The sequence below is a fragment of the Leptosomus discolor genome, chromosome 21 (assembly GCF_034619465.1).
Source record: "Leptosomus discolor isolate bLepDis1 chromosome 21, bLepDis1.hap2, whole genome shotgun sequence".
In the NCBI taxonomy this organism is placed as follows: domain Eukaryota; kingdom Metazoa; phylum Chordata; class Aves; order Leptosomiformes; family Leptosomidae; genus Leptosomus; species Leptosomus discolor.
Genome location: NC_141411.1, coordinates 2,154,787 through 2,176,276, shown reverse-complemented (window position 1 = coordinate 2,176,276; position 21,490 = coordinate 2,154,787). Strand labels below are relative to the sequence as shown.

Sequence of the window (21,490 nt, the reverse complement as noted above, 5' to 3'; positions counted from 1 at the left end):
TGAGCTTCTTTGCGTCACTGCATAAACTGTGCTAAGCTGAGAGAAGGGAGACTGAAGTCCACAGAAGTAAACTTCTAGCTGAGACGAGTGGCTGGTGGTTCTTTCTGAAGGCGTTTCTGCTGTAATCTCCCGTGCCAAACTCCTAACTCAGCCTGTCACAGCATTAGCACACATCTTCTGTCTAGAAAGAGCAGTGAAGTGGGTGTTTAACTACGTGATTTCCCGTTCATCTAGCTCGTGGTTTCTATTAGTCTAGTTAAGGGCGGTTACATGCAAGAAGTGCATTTGTAAAGGCTTCTATTCGCTTATCCCTGGATTTAAACAACCCAACAGGTTGCTGGCCCAGCACTGTGCTCAACGGGTATCCGTGTCGGTATCATCTTCCATGTCCCTATTTCCAGCAAGCCAATGTTAAGAATACATGGTGTAAGTTTAAATGTAGAGAATCAGACAGCAAAGACTGTGCTTATTACTCAATAAACAACCATTGGTTTATGTCGCTCGGTGATGCAGCAATAATTCCTTCCCTGCAGGATTACAATAAAGATGGAGGTGTAACCACGGGTGTCTTGTAATCTGTCGTTGGCTGTAAATCAGGCAGTTTTCCAGTGTGGTCTGATGGTTGCTCTGACTGAGAGCCCGGGGCGGTCCTCGGGGCGTGCGGGGAGCTGCAGCGGGCACGGCACGGCAGCCGTGGGGCTGAGGGCACCGCGCAGCACGGCAGGACGCTGCTGCCCGGGCTCGGTGGGAGAAGGGGGAGCATTCATCTCCTGCTCAAGCCATTTGCAGCGGTGTATCATTGCCAGGGGCACGCTTTTACGCGTTATTACAGTTGCTTTAGATGTTGCTAGAGCCTAAAGCCCAACACCCGGGGACGAGATGCGATCTCCCATCTTTACACACAAGGATGCTTTGATAATGCACCCTGTGCGTCACCACGCCCCGGTGAGGAGATCTGCGACGAGAGGTGCTCTCAGACCCACTCCAGTTCTCCCTGTGCCCTGGGGAGAGCAGGGCTGCGCCCTCCTGGTGTGACGCCTCGCCTTATCTCCCTGTGCGAGGCTCGAAACCCACAAGCACGAATAAGAACTGGGTGTTACGTCCCACGGGTATCTGAGAGTGTGTTTGAGTAGCCTTGACTGATGTCAGACGGGATGTTTCAGTGTGTTAGTCAGTACGCAGATGTACTGGCTCACACCCATTCCTAATTACAAATGAGTCAGGCAATCAAGAAAAATATTAACACAGAAAAAGCGAAATGGTTTTTTTTTTGTTTTTGTTTCTCTAACTCTGCTTATGGAAGATCTGTGTTGCATTACCTGCCAGCAATAACTAAGCAGGCATTTTCCTACCCTGAATACAGCTCGGGGCTGGGTGGCAGTCTTTTCTGCTTTGGTTTTGGTAAAACTGTGCTAGTCAGCGCTCACCGCCAGTCTCGGGGCGAACAAAATTGTTGAGTTACTCCCCCATCCCTTATGGTGGGGCAGGAGGACCAGGAGGCTTTACCCGAGCCTGTGGATGGCAGTTGTACTCCCTCCTGCCTGCTCTCCGTGTCCCTGCCAGATCGTTTAGCTCCATGGGTGTTCCGGAAAGGTTTCCATGCCCCAGGGGCTTGGCTGAGTCTGCTGTGCTGCATCTCCTCCCAGCTTCAGAAATAGCCCCTTGGAGCCAACAGCGCTCGACAGAGGAGCACAAAACCTGCTGCAATGAAGTCTGGAGAACCAGGACGGGGGAAGCACCCAGGCACCCCGAGCTGGGAGGCACCTGCCGGGACGCAGGGGTCTGTCCACCTCGCGCTGCTCCTGGCCTTGCTGGGGCTCCTAGGCACGCCTGTGGCTCACAGTGAGTACGGAGGCATGGGATGCATGGGGGGGACCTGCCCAGGCCTCACCTTGCTGCTCAGGTGCTGGGGTGGGTGATGCCACCACCCCCAAGCCTGGGGACCCGTTGTTTGATGCTCTCACAGCCCTGCCCGGTGCCTTTGCCCAGAGGGGAAGCCTGGGCCAGCCCAGCTGCCCTGGGATGCTCTCGCTGGGGCCGGGAAAGGGGCCAGAGAACGTGGTCCTCACCTGAGGAGGTCTTCTCCTGCCGCAGGTGACTGTGGGCCCCCACCTCGCGTGACCCACTCCAGACCGTCCAGCGACGAGCACACCAGCAGCTTCCCCGTGGGATCCAGGGTGACGTACACGTGCACCGAAGGCGCCAGCAAAATCCCCGGGAGGTCGGACACGGTGCAGTGCCTGCCCGGCTCGCGCTGGTCGAAGCTCCTCGAGCCCTGCGGCCGTAAATATCTCCTTTCTCTGAAACACACCTCCCTCCCCTCTCCCTTGCTTGGCTTAAAATTTCCGCCCCTTACGGTGGCTCCTCTGCGACGGCACTGCCCTCCTGGCGAGGTGCAAACCCGCTTCCCTCAGCTGCTGCTCCCCCGAGCTGCTGACGGCTGCGGGATCCATGCCTGCCGTCAAGGGGGTCAGTCGGACGGCGGCTGGAGGAGCCCGGGGTGCTGGTGTACCTCCCGAGCCCCGGCTGGCAGAGGCTGCCCCACGGCACGGGCACGCGGCTGCCGATACCCCGCTAACGGCTTTGCCGGTGCAGTTAATGCACCTTCACTGGCGCTTCGCAAAAGATGCCTTCACCAGAACGGCAGCCTGGCATGAAACCGGAATTAACCTGCGGTTAACATGTGGAGGAAAGCGCCGTAGTGAGAATTAACCTGCGGTTAACATGAGGAGCCTTCCAAAAGCGCCGTCGTGAGAGCGTTTCTGTGATTCCAAGGTTTATTTTGCATGCCTCCTGGCAGGAGGCTCTTTCAGACCCGCTTTCCTTGACTGCCAGGGAGCTGTGCTGCCCCGACCAGGTTGCGGTTTGCTGCCCTCTCCAAGGAGGACGAGATACTCAACTTCTTTCCCGTTGGAACCAACGTGAGCTACGTCTGTCGCCCCGGCTATGAGAACACCTCGGAAAGTTCCCCCACCAGCACTTGCCTTGGAAACCTGACGTGGTCGGAAGCTGCTGAGCTGTGCAGGAGTGAGTGTCTCTGCTCCGCTCCGCGTGCTGGAATGCAGCCGGGTCGTTATTATCCCAACAGCTACACGCTTCATACAAAATTAGGTGGATATTCCTTGACGTTCCTATTTAAGACAGAACAGCAGGAGTATCAGTAACGTTCTTTTTTTTTCTTTTCTGTTGGCATAAATAGATCTGTTTTGATTTTTATGTTAGAAAATACGTTCACATCCAGACACGGCGCATGCACAGGGCAAATGCCAATTTGCAATCCTAGTGTTGAACTACAAAATGCAGACAGAGCATGTTTCTTGGTGAAATCCATGTAACGTTAGGACTGATGATGTGGCAGCCGTACGTTTTTCACAGTCGAGTAACTTATTGCCAATCTATTGCGATGGAAATATCTCTGCAAATAGTCTCTTCCGCCCTCCTGTGAGAAGCTCACCGCGGTGAGCGTGGAGCCCTTCCAGGGATCCACACCTTCACCTGCAGCCTCCTGCCAGCTGGGAGTAAAACGCTTTGGTACCTCTGGGTACAACGCTCCGAGTCTGTCCCTTACGCAGCCTCTTTCCTTCCTCCGTCACGGTGTGTTCTGCTGACGCTGCTCTTGTTCTCCGGCAGAGAGATCCTGCGGCGAGCCGGGAGCGCTGCCCGGGGGCAGGCTGGTGGCGCCCAGGGGCTTGCAGTTCGGCGCAAGGGTGAACGTGTTCTGCGAAGACGGGTGAGTGGCGGGGCGATGCCCCGAGCTCCAGCACTCCGGTGCCGATGCCGGAACACAAACCCCTGCTCCAGCACAATGAACTCGTGGACACGGGCTGGGCTGCTGTTTCACAGCGTGTCGCTCCGAGTGCAGAGCACGGGGCTGCTTTTCCCACTTCTTTACAGCTTTGGGCCGGGAAGGAGTAAGACACAGCTGGAGGGAACAGACTGGGGTCTGAATTTATGGCCACCTTTTCCCTCAAGTGCCATCCAGAGGAAATTTAACTGCCCCAGGGTATTGATCCCAACAGGGCTGGTTGTGCCATCGGTTTGTAACTATAGAATTCAAAACATACTTCAATTTAACATATTTGAGATATATTGAATAAAAAGGGGTTATGTTTGAATTTTAAAAATTGAATGATTTTCAGCTAGAAAACTGCAATGAAGCACACTTCCCGTCAGGCAGCGAGCTGACTCACGCTTTCTGCCTGCTTTCAATCAGGGCACATATGCAGTAGATTGACTTGCAAAATTAAGCTCTTAAGACTCCAGCTAGTATTCCTCCCTCCCTAGCAGGAACCAGCTGGCATCGCCTGGCTTGTTCTGTCAGTCTTTGCAGCTGTTTAAATGTAACAGAGTTTTCTTTTCTCCAGATATTCCCTTAGGACGGACTTTGGGGAAATGACAGCATGGCCCACCCTTCTGGGGTTCCATATGTCTTCAGCAATACACATCAGGGTGGAGGGATAATGTCATCCATCTAAGCAGGATCAGATACTATCAATCGTGTCCAAATGATTTTTTTTTTTTTTGAACAGGAAGATGTAATTCAGAGATTGGGGAAGGTGTCGGTGCTGTCAGAACAAGATGTGTTAGCCTACAGCAAGCCAACCCAAAAGCCACTTTCGGGAAATGTAGATCCCCCCTTGCCCCTCGCTGGTCCCCGCTGCCTGCAGTGGATGCACTTGAATATTTGCTGAGAACGCGCGCTGGCAGTCTGCTGTCGTTTGCTTTTCTGGCAAAACATCAGCAAACCAGCTACACCCTTACAACCCCAAAGCGATGTCCTAGGGAGGAGGTGGCACTGAAGGACACTGGGCACCCTGTCCTCTACCACAGCGCCAAGGCTTTCGGCACCCCCAGCTCACTGACCTCGGCAATGCAGCACCGCTGTGAAGAGGAGCAGCCGTCAGGGGCTGCGCCAGAGCCTTTAGAGATGCTGAGTGTGCTCAGGAGGGAGCCCCTCACCTCCTCGCCTCGTCCCGGTGGGTGACAGCGGCGTGGGAGAGGCGCTGGATGCCACCAGCTCGAATCCCAGCGCTGTTCTCCACCAGGAAGCAGCAGGGGACATAGTCCCTGGGTCAGCAAATCTGAGCCCGATGCAGCCGTGTGGGAATCCACCCCTCACCTCAGCATTCCCTGGCGTTCAGGGTGTGCTCTGCTGGCCACCAGCTACGACTTCTCCCACCCCTGCAACGGAAGATGCGCCCTGCAAAGAGTCAAAGAGGCTCACAGGGGTTCTGGCAGAGAGCAAGGTGAAGGAGCTCTCCTGTCAACCAGCTTGGATCTGCACAACTGCCTGCTCTAGAACTGCCTTTTCTACCCTCCTGATCACACTGGTACTGGGGAAAAAGATTGTTCTCAATTTCTGGATAGTTACGCAAATCTTTCTTTTCTTGTGTATTTTCATTTAGGTACAAACTAGACGGGAGTAGTTTCATCCAGTGTCAGCTTAAAGGAAACAGCGTTGGATGGAGTAAACTTCCAACTTGTGAATGTAAGATTAACCCAACCTTACTTTTGACTTCACTGCAGTAGATCTTGCACCCTAGCGTCTAGTCTAAACCTGTCTTCACACATTGTTTTTGTGGATATTATGTGGGGGATCTGTCACCAACACCACAGCAGAGAAATACCCATTTTGCTGCTGACGCTGTATTTCTGCGGTTTTCTTCCCACAAGATCAACGTGTTTTGTCGCGGCTTAAGGTAGCAGTGAAGGTGATGGGATGAGAGTTTGAGGAATCGCAAGCCAGGGCATGGCAAGATGCCTGTTTATTTTTGTGACCCTTAGAGTGAGAGGGAGAAAAATATGACAATAGAAACACTTCAGAAAGGAAACAGAGATGATCCAGACAGAAGGCAGTGCTCGTTACCCCCCTTCAGTTGTCCATAAAGTTTATTCCCTTCAAGAGTCTTAGGTGAACTCTTAAGAATCACTTTGCCTTTTCATTGTTACTGAAGTTTTTAGCAACACTCACGTTGACCTTCTTTCCTGCAGTAATTACCTGCTCTTCGCCTCCTCAAATCGGCCATGGAAAGCACGACAGCGATGGTGTAGAAAAATTTGCGTATAACTCCACAGTGACTTACAGCTGTGACTCCGGCTTCCAGCTCGTTGGCAACGCGAGCATCCGTTGTATGAGTACGGACAAAACCAGCGGAGTCTGGAGCGGAGCTGTGCCTGAGTGCAAAGGTGGTTTCATCGGAGTTTAGTATTTATTATTTATTATTTAGCATGCACCAGCTTAACACGTTGTGATTGCTCAGTACAGGTCATTTGGCGTAAGTCATGTTGCAATTTTAAAGAGGAAAAAAATGCGGTGCTGCTAAAGAATGAACGGCCTGTGCAAGAAAGGCACAGCGCTCCTAGCAACGCGTATTCCTTGTGCCCTAGAGAAAACCACATCGGTCAAACTTGGAGCAAAAGAAATGGAAAGGAGTCCTCTTCCCCAAAGTGAGTTGAGACGGTTCTACATCGAATTGAGTCCCACATTTCCCAATTTAATTTGCTCCTTTACAACGTTTCTATGAAAAAGCCATTTGATGAATGTCACGCTGTGGTTTTCATCCTTTCAGGTTTCCGTGGAAATGGCATCCAACCGTCTAAGAAGGCTTCCAGGTGGGAAATGAAGCTCAGCCTTTATAAAAAGTCACTCCAAAATACCATCTCCTCCTCCCATTCTTCTTTCTCCAGGATACCAGGTCAGTCCTGGAGGCTCATTTGGAGTTCAAGAGAACTCATCAATGGGACTCCCTGGTTATTCCCAGTCCTATACCCAGAGTTTCCGTTTTTTCATGTGTTTCTATTCAGTGTCGAGGAGCTGCGCTACCTCGGCGTTCAGATTTGTTGTACCTCTGTACAAAACCCCAAACTACTATTCTCCCGGGACCAGCCAAGGATCTGTGTGTCTTCCAAAGTACATGGGGATCTCTGGCATCCGCCCCCAAGCTGGCTGCTTTGCAAACTTAAAATGGTCTAAAGTTGCATCGTTTTGTGGAAGTGAGTGATTTTTTTTTTTTTTTTTTGTCATGTTCTTTTCTTCTATAAATTTTCTCTGTATAATTTGTATTTTTCCCTGGTTGGGCACCTGGTTCAAAGCTCGGGTTTGACTGCATTGACCTCCTCCCCTTACAAAAGCTTTGCTTCGTCTGAAATATATTTTCACTTGTCAATTGTTTCCTTGCCCTCACGGTGTTACGAACTTTATCTCATTTTTTGCCATATTGAAAAGCAAGAGGGAACTTTGTACCGCGTTGCCTTAAGAGTGCCGGGGCTTCCGTCCTTGTCCCGGCAGCGAGAGGCAATGCCCTAACGCTAACCTTGCTCCACACCAGCGAGGTCGCGGGCAGCCAGGAGAAGCTGGACGTGGCAGAAGTGCTGCTACAACAGATTCCCCATCCGCTGCAAAGGATTGTTTTACTCGTAAAAAGGGTGAGTGTCAGCTGCGTTGGAAACGGAGTCTGGGTGGGAACTATAAGCATGTAATTGTAGGTAATGAAGACAGAACACCCACTGGAGGGTCTCGCCACCCAACGGGAGAGCGGATGAAAAGCATTTCTGCGGTGTCAGGGTCAGGCTGAACTTGCCCATCCCCGAGTCACGTCTCTTGGGTCAAAACCAGACAATCTGTCACCCCTGTTGTGGGGTGTGTGAACCCGCACAGCCCGGGGCTGTTGCACAAGTGCGATGAGGCTGGTGGTTAAGCCCAGGTCCAGAAATGCCCCGTGCGGGTGCAGCGTGGCCGAGGGGGAAGGGGGGGGGGGGGGGATTTCCCCCATTGCTGCATCTTTTCTCAAAGGTGGGGTTTGTTCCAGCCGCCCACCATCTCCAGGGTGATGGCTGGGACCAAAACCCCAAGGTATTTGTCTGGACTGTTAAACAAGAACCAAAGAATCCCACTTGCGGGGTTAAAGGCAGAGCAATGGGGCTGCACAGCTGGGCACTTGTGGAAGCGTCTGTAGGAAAGACACTGCAGTGGCATCAGTGCTTTAAAACAAGGAATGAGCTAGATCAGGTCTGTCCCACATACAGCATTTTTTTCACTGTGCTATGTTTTAACGTACCAATGAATTGATTGAAAATTACTCACGCAAGGGTTGGCTAATTCCATAGTTCCTTCTCCCTTATGAGTTTTTCTCTCTTTCAGCACTTTCCTCCCAACATCCCAAATCCAGTTACGATTCCCTACTGGTCTGACCAGCCTTTTTTCAGGGTGGGGGTGGGAAGCTGCAGTTTCTCAGAAACTCCTCAGGCTTTCTGCAGAATTTCTGACCGAGCTCGGTTATGTCACAACCCATTTGACTCGGTATTTCCACAACCGCCCATTTCCTCGCTCGCTAGCAACGCCGACCTGCTGCCACAACAGTCACCGTAAATACAGACTCCCAGGACGGGCTGTGAGAGACCCACATCTCGCTGCCGAGCGGAGCTGCTCCTTTAACTCACCGGGAATTTCTGGCTGTAGCACGGCCCAGTTGCCGATACACCCTTGCCAGCTGCCAGCAGGGTCGTGCTGAAAGCAAAATACTGACTTCCCCGTCTTGCAAAGTTATGAGCTCGTTTCTTTTAGGAAACCATAGTACTTTACACGCTAAATTGATCGTTGATCTTTACATCTTCAGTACTTTAAGCACTTTGTTTAGCAAAAGCTTTTTTGTGTATCATACGTAAGTTCTTTGCAGTTTATATTTCTGTTTGGACTGTACGAAAGATAACAGCCACCAGCAGTCTGGGTATTTACTAACCTCATACTGCAAAGGAGCTACTTCTGCTTTCCGCAGGGGGGAAGGCAGCTCGGTGACGCTGCAGGCCGTGAGCACATCGACTACGCACAGACACGGAGAAGTAACCGCTAAATATACTTTAGTGCTGTCGTACTGCAACAGAGAAACTGGAAACGTCAGGTTTATGCTGTGGGCTGCTTACGGTCTCTGTCCTGTACAGCACATTAATTGCCTTCTATTTGGGTGCCTTTCTGGGGTTTTATTTACATTTAATAATAAACGGTAATTGTTTATAAAGGGTAGCCTGTGAATTCAACTGCCTGCTGTTCCCTTTTCATGTTTTATGCTCTTTTCAGGAAGGTATCAGCTTTTATAGATATCTTGATAACGTTCAGATTCGCTGTTCAACCAGTTCTTTATCAGCACTCTTATTGATTTTCTAAATGGCCTCCTATGCAAGTTTAACTTGGAAAGGGAGAAAGAAAAATCCAAGCAGTAATGTTTGGGAATGTGGGTGTTTCTAGTAAGTGGTGTGAAAAAGAAACCTGGAGCAATGTGTACCTGCCTTAAAGCTACTCAGCTGTCCTGGCCCTGAGCTCCGCAGCCCCTCTGCTGCAGCCCCCCTGCTCAGTCCAGGCAGACCCGGGGGGTCAGTCCCGGAAAGACTTTGGGAGCTGCGGGCGACGTCCCAGGGTGCTGCCCTGCACCGGGATGGCAAGAGCATGCGGGAGCGGGCAGGGAGCCGAGGACAGGTTTCTGTGGAAACCCAAGAGCAACTCCAGCAGCTCAACCACTGGTTTTGCTGGCTGGTTTCACTGGAAACCTCATGTTGTTCCAGCCCAAGCCTGGCCGCGTAGGCGCACAAAGCCGCACGGGTCAGGCTCCCCCCTGCACGTGCTTTCCCTTCTGCCATCGCCATCTGCTTGATCTGATTTCTGCAGCCCGGCGAAGGGGTGGCAGAGCAAGATAAAGCAAGTTGCCCGCGGTGGCTCCAGCGGAGCAGGCGCAGACCCGCTATCGCAGAGCTCAGCTGCTGTGGAGGTTTCGGTGCTCGGTCGGTTACTGGGGCAATACGGGGCAAAAGGGGCAGCAAACGTGGGTGGCAGAGGCAGGGGCTGGGCTGAGCCTGGCGGTCTGGGCAGGTACAGATGTCTCCTGCGTGGCCTCAGGTAGGAAAGCACCCTGGCTCGAGGGGTTAATCTGGGCTCTGGAGCAGGGGGATTTCACTGAGCTGGTTCTTCTCATGTACACGCCAACCGAGCCACTCCCTGAGGAGGCTCAATATTACAAGAAGTCTTTGCTAAATTCTTCTCAACATCTCACTACCCCACGCTGAGGTCACTGCTGTAAGCTATTCCAAGAGAATTCCCCAGAATTTAAAGCTTTTTTTTTTCCTGTTAGCGACTTCCTTCTGCATTGCGCAGCCACCATCCCAATTCAGGCCTCAGGTGACCAGTGACCTGTAAAAATATGAGACATCTCCACGTAATTTGTCAACACGTTCACAAGTTAAGTATTTTAAAGGAACGTTATCCAGGCTGCTTGACTCCTCCCTTAAGAAAACAGCTCTTGGCCTCATTGCAAATGCTTTTGTTACATGTGCTCGGAGCTTAAATTGTGTTGGAAATAGAGTGGGGGTGGGAAGAAAAAGTAAAAAGGATAACTTTGAGCTTCCCAGTGGAAACCACTGTTTCCTGGATAACCAGATAGAGGGAAGCAGGGAGGCAGGCTGCTGCCGGCTGCCCTTTCCTCGGGGTGGGGTGACACATGCCCCTTTCTGGCAGCACTGCTCAGCAGAGGGGGATGAGGCAGCAAGTACAGCCACAACCTTTCCTTTGGCTCTTCCCCCAAGCCCTGTGGGCAGGGAGCCCGGAGCAGTGCTGCTTTCCCACGCAGGCACGGAGCGGAGGCAAACCGCTCCTGTGCCTGCCTGGGCCCAAGGACATCCCTGAGCCTCCACGGGCAGCACAGCGTTCTGTTCAAAGTGTTCTGTGTCTAACTGGGAGAGTTACACTGGAAATGCTGGTATCCCCGCTGCCTCGTTTTGCACAAAGGTGTTAACAGAAGCAGCTTAACTAGCAGCTTCAAAGTGGGGCTGATTTACAAGCCCTCTGGTCTCCCGTGCACCCCTCGGGCTGGAGGAAAGCCCTCTCCTCTCTTCTTATAGAAAAACCTCTCTTCTTGCAGAAAAATCCCTCTTCACGGGGGTCTGTTCCCAGGGGCGGGCAGGTGACATCTGAAGGTGGTTTGAGGGGCCTGGTGCCCCCGAGCTGTGCTGGGCTCCCTGGGCCACATGCTGTCGGAGAGGGACTGAGACACGGATGAAGATGCAGCTCTTGCCCCTGCACACAGCAGAGCCAGTGCTGGGGGACAAATGGGACCTTCTCTACCCCTCCTGGCCCTGGGCCATGCTGCAGGATTCACTGTCAGAGCTGGCAAGACCCATGTGCTGCCCTTTTTGGTATTTTTCTTTTCCTTTGGGACTCGGTAGCTTTGGAGAGAGGGGTGTCTTTACTGGTAGGTGCAGAGAAACGATTTGAAGGAGAGGCTGAGGCAGCGGGTGTCTGGAGAGCCCCACCGCATTCCTCTGGCTGCCGAGCATGCCTCTGGGGGCAGAGACGAGGAGAACCGCCCCAAGCCCCCACCCGCAGATAACGCGTCCCGTCGGAAAACTTCCCGCAGATGAGCCCGCAGGGAGGGGAGCGGGGAGCCGCGGGGGGGCGGGCAGGGCTCCAGCCCACGGCAGCAGCCGCCTCCTCGCAGCAGCACCCACGCGTGGCAGCAGCACCCACGGGTGCTCGTGAGCGAGACCCCCCACCCACCCACCCCCCTGCTCCCTGCGGCTCCGGCAGCGGCCCCGCTCCCCCCTCGGGCACCTCCAGCCGACGGGGAGCAGGGGGCCCCCGGCTGCGCACCCCGGGCGGGGCTCGGCTGCCCGCCCCCTGCCCGCTGCCCGCCCCCTGCCCGCCCCCTGCCCGCTGCCCGCCCCGCTGCCCGCCCCGCTCCTGGTCCGCTCCCGCTCCAGGCGCCCCGCGGCAGCGATGGGCTCTGGGCGCCGCCGCTCGCTGCTGCTGCCGCTGCTGGTGCTGCTGGTGCTGCCCGCGGCGTGGGGTGAGCCCGCGGGGAGGGGTGGGGGGAGATGAGGGGGGCGTGCGGTGTGCGGTGAGCCCTGTCACCCCGGGCGTGCGCTCCGGGTGCGTGTGCGCGTTCTGGGTGCGGGCGTGTGTGCGGTGCGGGTGCGGGCGTGTGCGCTCCGTGCGGGTGCTGCGGGTGCGGGCGTGTGCGCTCCGTGCGTGTGCGCTCCGTGTGTGCGCGCTCTGTGTGTGCGTGTGCGCTCCGTGTGTGCGCGCTCCGTGCGCGCTCCGTGCGCGTGTGCCCCGGGTGCGTGTGTGCGCTCCGTGGGCTCCACGCGTGGGCCGTGGTGCTGGGGGTGCGTGTGCCGGCCTCTCCCGCGGACCCCGCGCGTTCACCCGTGCCGTGCCCGGCCCGGGGAGCTGGCGGCGGCCGCAGGAGCCCCACGGAACCCGGGTTTGTTTTCCCGCAGGTGCCTGCGGGCCGCTGCCAAACATCAGCCACGCGGAGCCCCCAGAGGACACGAAACATCAGGGAAGCTTCCCGGTGGGCTCCAAAGTGACCTACAGGTGCCTGAGCGATTACATCAAGCGCCCCTCGCTGTCGGACACCATCCAGTGCCTGGCGAACTCCCAGTGGTCCAACCTTCCCGAGTTTTGTGGTCGTGAGTATTTCACTGTCTCTGAAACGCGTTGCCTGGAGAAGCGTGTGGCTTGTGAAAACATTTTCTGCTTTGGCAATTGCTGCTTCAAGGGTTTCCTCATCCGAAGTGACACATGATCGCGGTGCTGGTCAGAGAATCTCTTACTGCCCCTTTTTCCAAACCCTCCTTGGTCCGTTGGAGCCACATGGTGGCGCTTGGGCGTTAATAAAAGTAGATGAGCAGCTCGGGGAAGCGCAGGGAAGGAGCAGAGCTGCGGTGGGGAGATGCCGGCACAGCTCACTGCTGACGCAAGAGCAAGCTAACGGGAAAGGTTTGGCTTTGGGGATTTGCAAACCTGCGCAGGATGAACTGGCTGCTCTCCCCAACCTCGAAAGCTTCATCGGTGGAACTGGCAAGGGAGGTGAGCCCTGCGCTTGGGAACGACTGAAGGAGGGCAAATTTTAGCATTTAAAATCTTTTTCCATTAATGGTCATCTAGGGATATTTTTGAGTTACACAAAGTACCTATCAACACCTTAAAAGGCAGCCATATTCTTAGGGAGGCTTGTGCATTATCACTTGTTTTTATGTTTATACATAGTTGAGTGCAAAATAGCCTTATTTTTGCTTTGTAACTGAACACTTTGGCTGTGCCTGTCGTTGCTAGGGAGCTGCCCCAGCCCACCACGTGTGCGTTTCGCTCGAGTATCACAAGAAGACGAAATGCATAATTTTTATGCTGTTGATACCACGGTGAAGTATGTTTGTCGCCCGGGCTATGAGAATACCACAGACCAGCTCCCCACCAGCACTTGTCGTGACAATTTGTCATGGTCAGAAGTTCCTGAGCTATGTCGGAGTGAGTGTCTCCATCTCGTTTCATTTTCTCCTATGCCCTCCCACAGCTGCAGCCACCATTATATTATAAAATATAGTTTAGAGTGGTTTTCCTTTATTTTTTTCTCTCTACAGTTAGCACTACAGCTGCGCTGTGGTCCGAGTGCCCCGTCTGAGTTGTATTTTAGAATTGGGGGGGTTTTAATGGCATTTAGCATGAAACACCGTCAGACACCTGGTTTGATATGGCCGCACTGTCAGGAAGAGTATTTCTGTGGGTTTCTTCCCCATCCTTGTAGTGTCCTAAGGATAATCTTATTCTTTTAGGGAAATCTTGTGGTATTCCAGCAAATCCAGAACATGGCAAAGTCATGGCAAACGATCATCGGTTCGGCGCAAAAGCAGATGTAGTTTGTAACCGTGGGTGAGTGTGAGGGCAGCTGCCCACTGTGTCCCAGCCGCCTGGCGTGCGAGCCGGGACGCGGGGCTCTGCCTGTCGAGCCCTCGGCACTCTGTGGGGTGGCACGTTCTTGGCTGGTGACCACAAACTGGTTTGTTGATCTGCCTTTTACCCCTGCAGGTACACGTTAAAGGGAGCGTCGCGTCAAATCTCATGTTCCATAAGGGGAGATGGAGTTGCCTGGAGTCGACTTCCAGCTTGTTGGGGTAAGTGAGTTTGTCTGGCACTTGACTGGAAATGCCAAACATTCCAGCTCGGAAATACTGAATCATGGGTTGGTTTTACTCAGTGAGGTCAGGGGAGTATCTCTGGAAGGGAGACAGCTGCCGCAATGAGAGCAGGGTCTAGCCAGGAGCATCGCTGGTGCCTTCTGCACGTGAAGGATGGACATAAATGAGCGGTGCGGTGGCCTTGGTGTCCCTGCGGGCTCCCGCTGCCCCTGGGTACACAGGACAGCAGGCTGGGAGGCACCTGCCAGTCACTGCTTGCAGCCAGTGCTCCCATTTCAGCCCCTGGTCCCGCAACTGGTGCAATGCGAGTGGTGTGGAAGGGACCCTTGGGTTTTCCCCTCTTCACATCATGGAGTGGAGCATCCCGGGGTCACCTCCTGAACCCTTTTCCTTTTCTCCCCCAGCTATTTCTTGTGGTCCACCTCCACCTATTCCCAATGGGAAGCACAACGGCAACGGCACGGAGGAGTTCACGTACAGCTCGGTCGTGGTGTACACGTGTGACCCTGGGCTCCAGCTTGTGGGAAATGAAACTCTTCGTTGTACAACGGAGAACGGGGTTGATGGTGTCTGGAGCGGGTCTCCTCCCGAATGCAGGGGTGAGCACTGCTGGGTCATCACCCTGTTCTCAAGCAGTTTTTCTTGCTGTGCCGTTAATTACTGCTAATTCCCTTCTCTCAGAAAGGGAAGGACCGCAGCCTGGGCAGGCATTCCCGTAGGGTTTGTTTCCAGGGGCGCAGCACCTGCTTACAGCCGTGATGGTTCGCAAGTCTGTGCTTGGCAAGGTGCGCTGCTGCAGGACTCAAGCTCTGCTGAAGAACACTATGAGCACGGTTGTACACAGTTCTACGCTTTTCCCTTCAAGAGGAACAGGCAGAATTTTAATAAACAATGTGTGAAGTGTATCAGGAACTGCAAAGCTGGTGAACTAAACCTCAGAATGGGTTTACATCTCGTGTCCAACAGCACCCAGGCAACACAGCCAAGCGGGACAGCTTTGTCCATAAGGCTTGTCTTGTCACCAAGAGGTCCCTGTGTGTCTTCCACAGCTCTCACTGTCGTAGCCACAGATGCACAAGTCACCTGCCCGTGCTACGTTTACTCCTCGCTGAAGTATTCTATGTATTACGTATATAATAGAATTTTGAGTGGGTTTCCTTTATTTTTCTCTCTCTACAGTGAGTACTACAGTAGTGACAAACCAAGCTGAACCCTCGGAAGAGAAGATAGCAGAGAATCCTTACTGGCTAGGTAAGAGTTCAGGGGAGGCTTTCTGCCTCTGAGTGCTCCTAATGGCTGTAATTGCACCCACACTGGGCGCCTGTGACTCCGCGCCCGGTTGGTTTTCTGCTCTCGCTGTACCACCTTCATCTGGTGGGTCCATCGTCCCGTTTCTAAGGGGGTTGCCCGGGCTTGTTCCCTGTCTAATCCCCTTTTCTTCTGCTCCCAGCTGAGTGACTCCTTAGCTGTCATGGTACAGGGTGGGATTTCTGATGCTTGAATCTCCCTCTGTGCAGCCAAGCATCTCGGTAGAAACCACTGACATTACCTTGGCTGAGGTAGCCTGGAGCTAGTGGAGGGAGGTGGGGTGCGGGACTCAAAAAGAGGATAATGAGGTGTGTAATGGTTAATAACAGATTGGTTTATAGCATTTTGTCTTCTCAGCAGTGTTATGGTTGTCTGGGTTTGAATAGTATTGTTCTGTGGGCACAGATTAAGGAACTTCGCTGTTTAGTTATGAGCGCTGTTGGCTTCATTTTTCTAACATCAGTGTCATTATTTTCTTCTCCAGCAAGTATCCTCATCCCTAGTTGCATTGGTAAGTAGTGGATTAAAATTGAAAATACACTTTCCTAATGCAAAGCCGTTATTTGCTGGTAAATACCTGGCGTCAGTGTTTCTGGTTGATTCATTTCGCTGCCCCTAGTCCTGAGTGTCTCTGGTCAGGACTCAGGGGTTTCTCTGCTGTGGGGTAACGCAGCGGCACGGCAAGCAACTGGGTGGATTGTCTGTCTTAGTATAAAACATGACATCAATTGAGGATGAAATGAAAGAAGCCAAAGGAGCCAGTGTAAGAAGCCAACCAAAAACTGTGCGTCCTGTCACTCTTTCATTGATAAAGTTACTTTAAAAGGCCTTGACAGACGTTGAAAGATGAGAGATCAGTGAAGCCTGGAGCATCCTTGTTGCAAAAGAGATCAAGTACTGAAAATGGTGAGCGTGTTTACAGTACAAAAGAAACAGGAGGCTGTCTATAAAAGCACTAAATAAATGAGGATCACGCCCTTAACGAGCTCAACACCGCACCACCCTCAGCGGTGCTTTCTGTGACATAAGAGGGGGTTTGCATTATTCTGGCTGAGACGGAGCCTCTGGGTGGTGACAGGCAGCACCAGAGCAGAGAATTGTGCTGTCAGTCTTTTACCAAACTGCAGTATTTCACTTCAATTACATACCAAATCTGTTGTTTATTTTGGGGTTGGTTTTTTTTTTGCTTCTTTGTTTGTTAGTTCCCCCAGTAGTCCTTGGAATTCTAGCTGGGATCATCATGAGATGGAAAGGCAATAAACAACAGTAAGTGAGCCTAAGCTGCCCCTCATAAATCATAACTTTCCCTAAGGATAACTGGGTCTTTCCTTTTAAGCGCTGAGTGATAGTAAATACCTCCAGTACGTATTTGCATGGTTAGTGCTCCTTCCATGTTGCTAAGATGCTTTTTATTCTATGAATTTCCTTCTTTCTGTCTCTTCAGCTCTTACAACATGCACCTACAAAAGCAGCAGACGAACGGAGGGGACCTGCTGACGCACCCGAAGATGACGGATGAAGACAAGCAGCCCGTGCCGTGGCATTCCTATTTTTGGTAGGTTTGCTCGTTCGTCTGCCCAAAAGTTTGTGCTGCTTTTACGACCGTACGCACGGGTCTCACCGGTGTCATTTCTAGCTACAAACCTTGCCGTGCCTGCCCACACCGGGACGGCACCTCTTTGTGCGGTTTTTGACTGCAAAACGCCAACACCCCTGCCTCTGCGGTGAACGCCGCTCGCTGAAGAGGTGCCGGCTGCTTCACGGGAGGCTTTGGCGTTGCCCCCGCTCCCCGTCTTTCTCATCCGCAGCCACACGACGAGCTGCCACGTGTGTCCCACCTGCGAAGAGCGGCTCCACGCCGCCCTGGCCCCCCGCGCCGGGCCCGCGCGCCCCGGCTGTGCCGCCTGCGAGGCCTGGCTGAGCGCCCAGCCCAGCGCACCGCACACCTACTCGGCCACCAGCATCGGCGACAGCGAGACCCAAAGCCTGGCAGGTGCGAGGTACCGTGGCCGATCAGGCGCTTGCTCCTGCTCCCCTTCCACGGGGCCACCTAAAGCAAAGCAGGGGAAGGGGCAATTTAGGGGGGTAGAGCAGCTCTACACGGGCAGAGCAGGGTTGGCAGTTGGAATTCCTCTGGTTCCTGAAAGTCCCGTTTTAGCAGTAGAAAGTATTTGGTGTCCAGAAGGAAGGGGTTCCGCAGGGCAGTAGTCATTCTGGGGAAGCCGTGCACTCGGGTGGGTTCAGGTTGTCTTCTGTCTCTCTGCATTCAGCTCTCCTGCCAAAGCTGCCGAGGTGCTGAGGGGTGAGGGGGCAGGAGAAGCGGATCTGGAGCAGAGCGAAGCGGAGCAGCCCATGGACCATGAAAGGTCTGTCTTCCATCTTCCACTTAAAAACACACGGATGCCACGGTGGGCTTGAATAAAAATCATTTCAGAGTAGAGTAGAACTGTATTTATTTGAGTAGAAAATAAGGGTAATCTACGCCTCCTTGTTTACTGCCACCTCTTTCCTGTCTTGATATTGCACTGAGTATTACAGCATTTGATCACTCCTAAAACACTCGTTTCTCTGCTTTTTTTCCCCCCTAAAACAAAGGAGCTCTGGGCAATTTTTGTGCTTTGCTCTTTCAGTGCTTTTAAAAGGCATTCAGCACGTGCACGTGTTTCTCCGGGTTCTTTACTTGCGTTGCTCTCTGGCAGCCGCACTGTACCCCGGAGCTGCCCTCTGCGCCCCCTCCGCTCCATGTGAGCAATACCGGGCGTGATGGGGTTCCATGAGGTGAGGTGGGGAACTGGGGGTCTAGCTGTAAGGAGAGCGTGGATTGATGAAGCAGCGTGTTTCAGAAGAGGCAAAGGTCTCCGGCTTTTTAGCAAAGCGAGGGAGGTTTGTGAGAGCTAATTCCAGGTTTTCATCCTGCTTGGGCCGGACCTTCCCTGAAGCTGGAGGTGCTGAACTTCACGGTGGTTTTTGAATCTCCCCAAAGAGACTTAACGCACGTCCTCCACGGTGCTTCTCCACAGCAACCACCACGTCTGTCCCATCTGTGAGAGCTGGCTGCGCGCCCACCTCGGCTGCTGCGAAAGCCGTCCTGCGGCGCCCGGGGAGCGGCCGGGGGAGCGGCCAGGGGTGCCCCGCCAGCAGGATGAGAGGTGAGTGCGATGCGGCTGGTGCAGGCGACTCTTCTGGTTAAGCACTCCTCGCCGGCAGTTAACCGCTTAACTTACAGTAGAAACACAACGGAGGTGCGTAAATGTTGGTTCCGCTCGCTCGTAGCTCTGTATCAGGGTGAACGCGTGGTGCCTGCTTGCGAGCAGAGAGGGGTGAAGCTGGTGTGAGGTTTAGTTGGACGACGCCTGTGCAGTTTCCTTGGGTGTCTCTGAATCAGCTTGTGCTCCTCAGCTCCCCCCACTCGGCTTAGCCTCGTGTTTTCTTTGGCCCATGAAGGAGCTCTGGTTTGGTTAAGCAGCAAAGAGCCCGGGCGCTGTAAGAGACCCTGCAGCGTGGGCCTTCTGCTCACCCAGCTGCCCAGTGCTTTTTCCACCTCTAGGCACGGTTAGTTTGGGGCAGAGCAGCGACAAGGTGAGCAAAGGGAGGCTGTTGGCTCGGTTTATTTTTTGGTATTTGCCCATGCAAGTCTGGTGCTCACTCAGGCCCACAGAGTTCCTTAACAGAGTCATCATTGACGGAGGCAAATTCAAATAAATACTTGGTTAAAATAAACATGGGCTGAGGTGTGCATCCGCCTGCTTTAGCTTTCGTAAGCACGAACTTCTTTTTGCCAATCCTTTATTTCCCGCTGTGCTTGCGAGTGCTTGTTCCACTTGCTGTTAGCCCTAACCCTGAAGGAGCTGTTGCAGTTTGTGCTCAGGAATTGCTCCTTGTTTGAGCTGAAGCAGTCAGCATCTTTGGAATTGTTGACGAAACTGGCTTTTGTGGGTGCTGGAGGGTGTGTGGTGTGGTGTGGCGTGGCGAGGAGCAGTTCCACACGAACCCCTCGGGGCTCACCCTTGGCTCTCTCTCCACAGCCTGCAGGGTCCCGTCTGCCCTCCCTGCGCCGACCAGCTGCACCTCTCCCTCGTCCACAGCGACAGGGCGAGCTGCCCCGTGTGTCCCCTGGCCGGAGAGGGGACCCCGGCTCACCTCATCCCCCGCCGCACCCCCAGCTGCCACGTCTGCCCCGTCTGCGCGGCGCCCACCCACGCGCACCTGTGCCGGGCACCCGACGGTAGGGACCTGCGCGGGGGCACCCAGAGCGCCCTTGGGGTCACCGCGGTGGGGGCCAAGGGGCTGCAAACCAGAGGCTGCAAAGGTCACTCCTCCCGAGGCCAAGGGGCTGCAGCACGGAGCCACTAACCCTGACTAACTGCTCCTTTCCCTGTTGCAGCGTAAACGCCGAGAGCCGCAGCGCCCTGAGCGGGACGAAGCTGGTCGGAGGGGAGGGGAAGGGGCTGCGGTAACTCCTGACGTCGTCAGGGATGAAGTTCGAAGTGCAATAAGGCAGCCTGGGGTCAAGTGTCTGACTCCACAATGGTGAATTTCTTTGTAAAGAAGCAGGAAAATCAAACATACTTCAAATCCAGCTCCATGTTGGTGTCATGCCTACTTTTTTGTTTGTTTTGGTAAGAAAAAACGATTTTTTGCAGCTCTTAACAAATTCAGTAAACATTTCTTCCCACTAGGAAAATAATTTCGTAGTAAACACCCTTTTTGCACAATCTTACAAGATTTACTTGTATTTTTTAAACTACTTTTTTACTGAGGTTCCTTTACTAGTGTGCAGATACAAGTGCAAAATTTGCAATATTTATCGTAAAACTGTTTTATAAATAAAAGGAATATAAAATAAGCAATACTGGTATCCTGGCTTGGGGTGGGGTTTTTTTGCCCTATTTACTAATCAAACCTTCTCATGGAGTGCTTTAAATGATTTTGCAGTCTCATTCTTTGTCGGATGTAGTCAGCCACTCAGCTAATTGCTGCTGCTTGGCTAATTGCTGCTGTCATGTTGCACTGTTGTCCATAGCAGCCCGCCTGGCCTTGGTGACGCAGGCAAGGTGCCACTGCTGGAGTGGAGGCCATTTCCACCCCGGGCAGCACCAGGGCAGTATCGGGGAAGGTGTGAGCTCCTCTCCAGGTATAACCGTCCCTCAACCATTCCTGCACCATATTCTCTACCTAAAAAAACGTGCTACAGCTCCAGCAAGGAGTTAGAGGATTAAACCACCTGCTCCCCACTCGGTGTTGGCTGGCTGCCCTCCTTGTTTTGTTTTGGCGTGGGGACAAAATTCACAGTGATAATGCAGAAGTTGCAAAAAATTGCCTTTCTGCTTTATTGGTGTGTGCTAAGAGCTGGAGTTTATGGGTGGCGTGGCAGGAGACAGGCAGTGCTGCGGGGAGGACGGAAGGGGCTGCGCAGGTACCTGGTTCTGCTGTGGTATGTGTTACTGAACTGGACAGAGCGTGTTTCCGTGTGATGGGGGTGTGATGGGTGCAACCCCGACACTGTTTTGAGGAGAGGGAGAGGAAATGGGCATCCAAGCTGCCATCCCTCACTGTCCTCTCTGGAGCATCCCTTCGGACAGGGGGCTGGAGGCAGCAGGGGCCGTTCCAGGGGTGCCAAGCGGTACCCCAGCATGCCAAACTTCGTCCCAGAGGTGCCAAGCAGTACCCCAGTGTGCCAAACCTCGTCCCAGGGGTGCCAAGCGGTACCCCAGCATGCCAAACTTTGCCCCAGGGGTACCAAGCGGTACCCCAGCGTGCCAAACCTCGTCCCAGGGGTGCCAAGCGGTACCCCAGCATGCCAAACTTCGCCCCAGGGGTACCAAGCGGTACCCCAGCGTGCCAAACCTCGTCCCAGGGGTGCCAAGCGGTACCCCAGCATGCCAAACTTCGCCCCAGGGGTACCAAGCGGTACCCCAGCGTGCCAAACCTCGCCCAGCTGACGCAGAGGGGGGGTGCAAGGAAGAGCAGAGGTGGGGGACGGCGCAGGGCGGTGCGGCAGCGGGACAAGCGCTCCTCAAGGCGGAGCCTGGGGCGGCCTCAGGCTGCCCCTGAGCTGGGGAACAAGGGCAGGGCGATGATGGGGTGGACCGACGGAGAGCAAGCACCCCTCCCACGGCAACATCCCCCCCCCCCGGTTCCAGCAAGGCTCGGGGTACGGCGCTGCTGCCGGGCTGCTCATCGCTCGGGTAAACCCCTCCCGTGTATCATGTCGTACCCGATA

At 53.8% G+C, this 21,490-nt stretch overlaps 2 protein-coding genes across 2 annotated transcripts; both read left to right on the top strand.

Moving 5' to 3' along the window:
- Nucleotides 1-1,706: 1,706 nt before the first annotated feature.
- Nucleotides 1,707-7,485, top strand: LOC104348526 (complement decay-accelerating factor). Its single transcript, XM_009953830.2, has 10 exons — nt 1,707-1,842; nt 2,095-2,283; nt 2,836-3,027; nt 3,631-3,730; nt 5,406-5,488; nt 5,992-6,186; nt 6,388-6,447; nt 6,570-6,695; nt 6,805-6,993; nt 7,329-7,485. Exons 1-10 carry the CDS (start codon nt 1,707-1,709, stop codon nt 7,418-7,420), a joined length of 1,362 nt encoding a protein of 453 aa, XP_009952132.2. The 3' UTR covers nt 7,421-7,485.
- Nucleotides 7,486-11,758: 4,273 nt separating this feature from the next.
- Nucleotides 11,759-19,984, top strand: LOC147413976 (uncharacterized). The gene is made up of 15 exons (XM_086476555.1): nt 11,759-11,828; nt 12,262-12,453; nt 13,100-13,291; nt 13,597-13,693; nt 13,850-13,935; nt 14,364-14,558; nt 15,139-15,210; nt 15,752-15,778; nt 16,470-16,533; nt 16,712-16,822; nt 17,076-17,267; nt 17,538-17,633; nt 18,288-18,393; nt 19,300-19,492; nt 19,652-19,984. Exons 1-15 carry the CDS (start codon nt 11,759-11,761, stop codon nt 19,654-19,656), a joined length of 1,698 nt encoding a protein of 565 aa, XP_086332681.1. The 3' UTR covers nt 19,657-19,984.
- The last annotated feature ends 1,506 nt before the right edge of the window (nt 19,985-21,490 follow it).

What these genes read in the sequence shown, in the direction of transcription:
- LOC104348526 (XM_009953830.2), top strand. Translation starts at nt 1,707, where the DNA reads ATGAAGTCTGGAGAACCAGGACGGGGGAAGCACCCAGGCACCCCGAGC. An exon ending in TAAACTTCCAACTTGTGAAT is followed by an intron (nt 5,489 to 5,991) that starts GTAAGATTAACC and finishes TCTTTCCTGCAG; the next exon opens with TAATTACCTGCTCTTCGCCT. An exon ending in TTCTTTCTCCAGGATACCAG is followed by an intron (nt 6,696 to 6,804) that starts GTCAGTCCTGGA and finishes GTTTCTATTCAG; the next exon opens with TGTCGAGGAGCTGCGCTACC.
- LOC147413976 (XM_086476555.1), top strand. Translation starts at nt 11,759, where the DNA reads ATGGGCTCTGGGCGCCGCCGCTCGCTGCTGCTGCCGCTGCTGGTGCTG. An exon ending in GTCTCCTCCCGAATGCAGGG is followed by an intron (nt 14,559 to 15,138) that starts GTGAGCACTGCT and finishes CTCTCTCTACAG; the next exon opens with TGAGTACTACAGTAGTGACA. An exon ending in AGAGAATCCTTACTGGCTAG is followed by an intron (nt 15,211 to 15,751) that starts GTAAGAGTTCAG and finishes TTTCTTCTCCAG; the next exon opens with CAAGTATCCTCATCCCTAGT.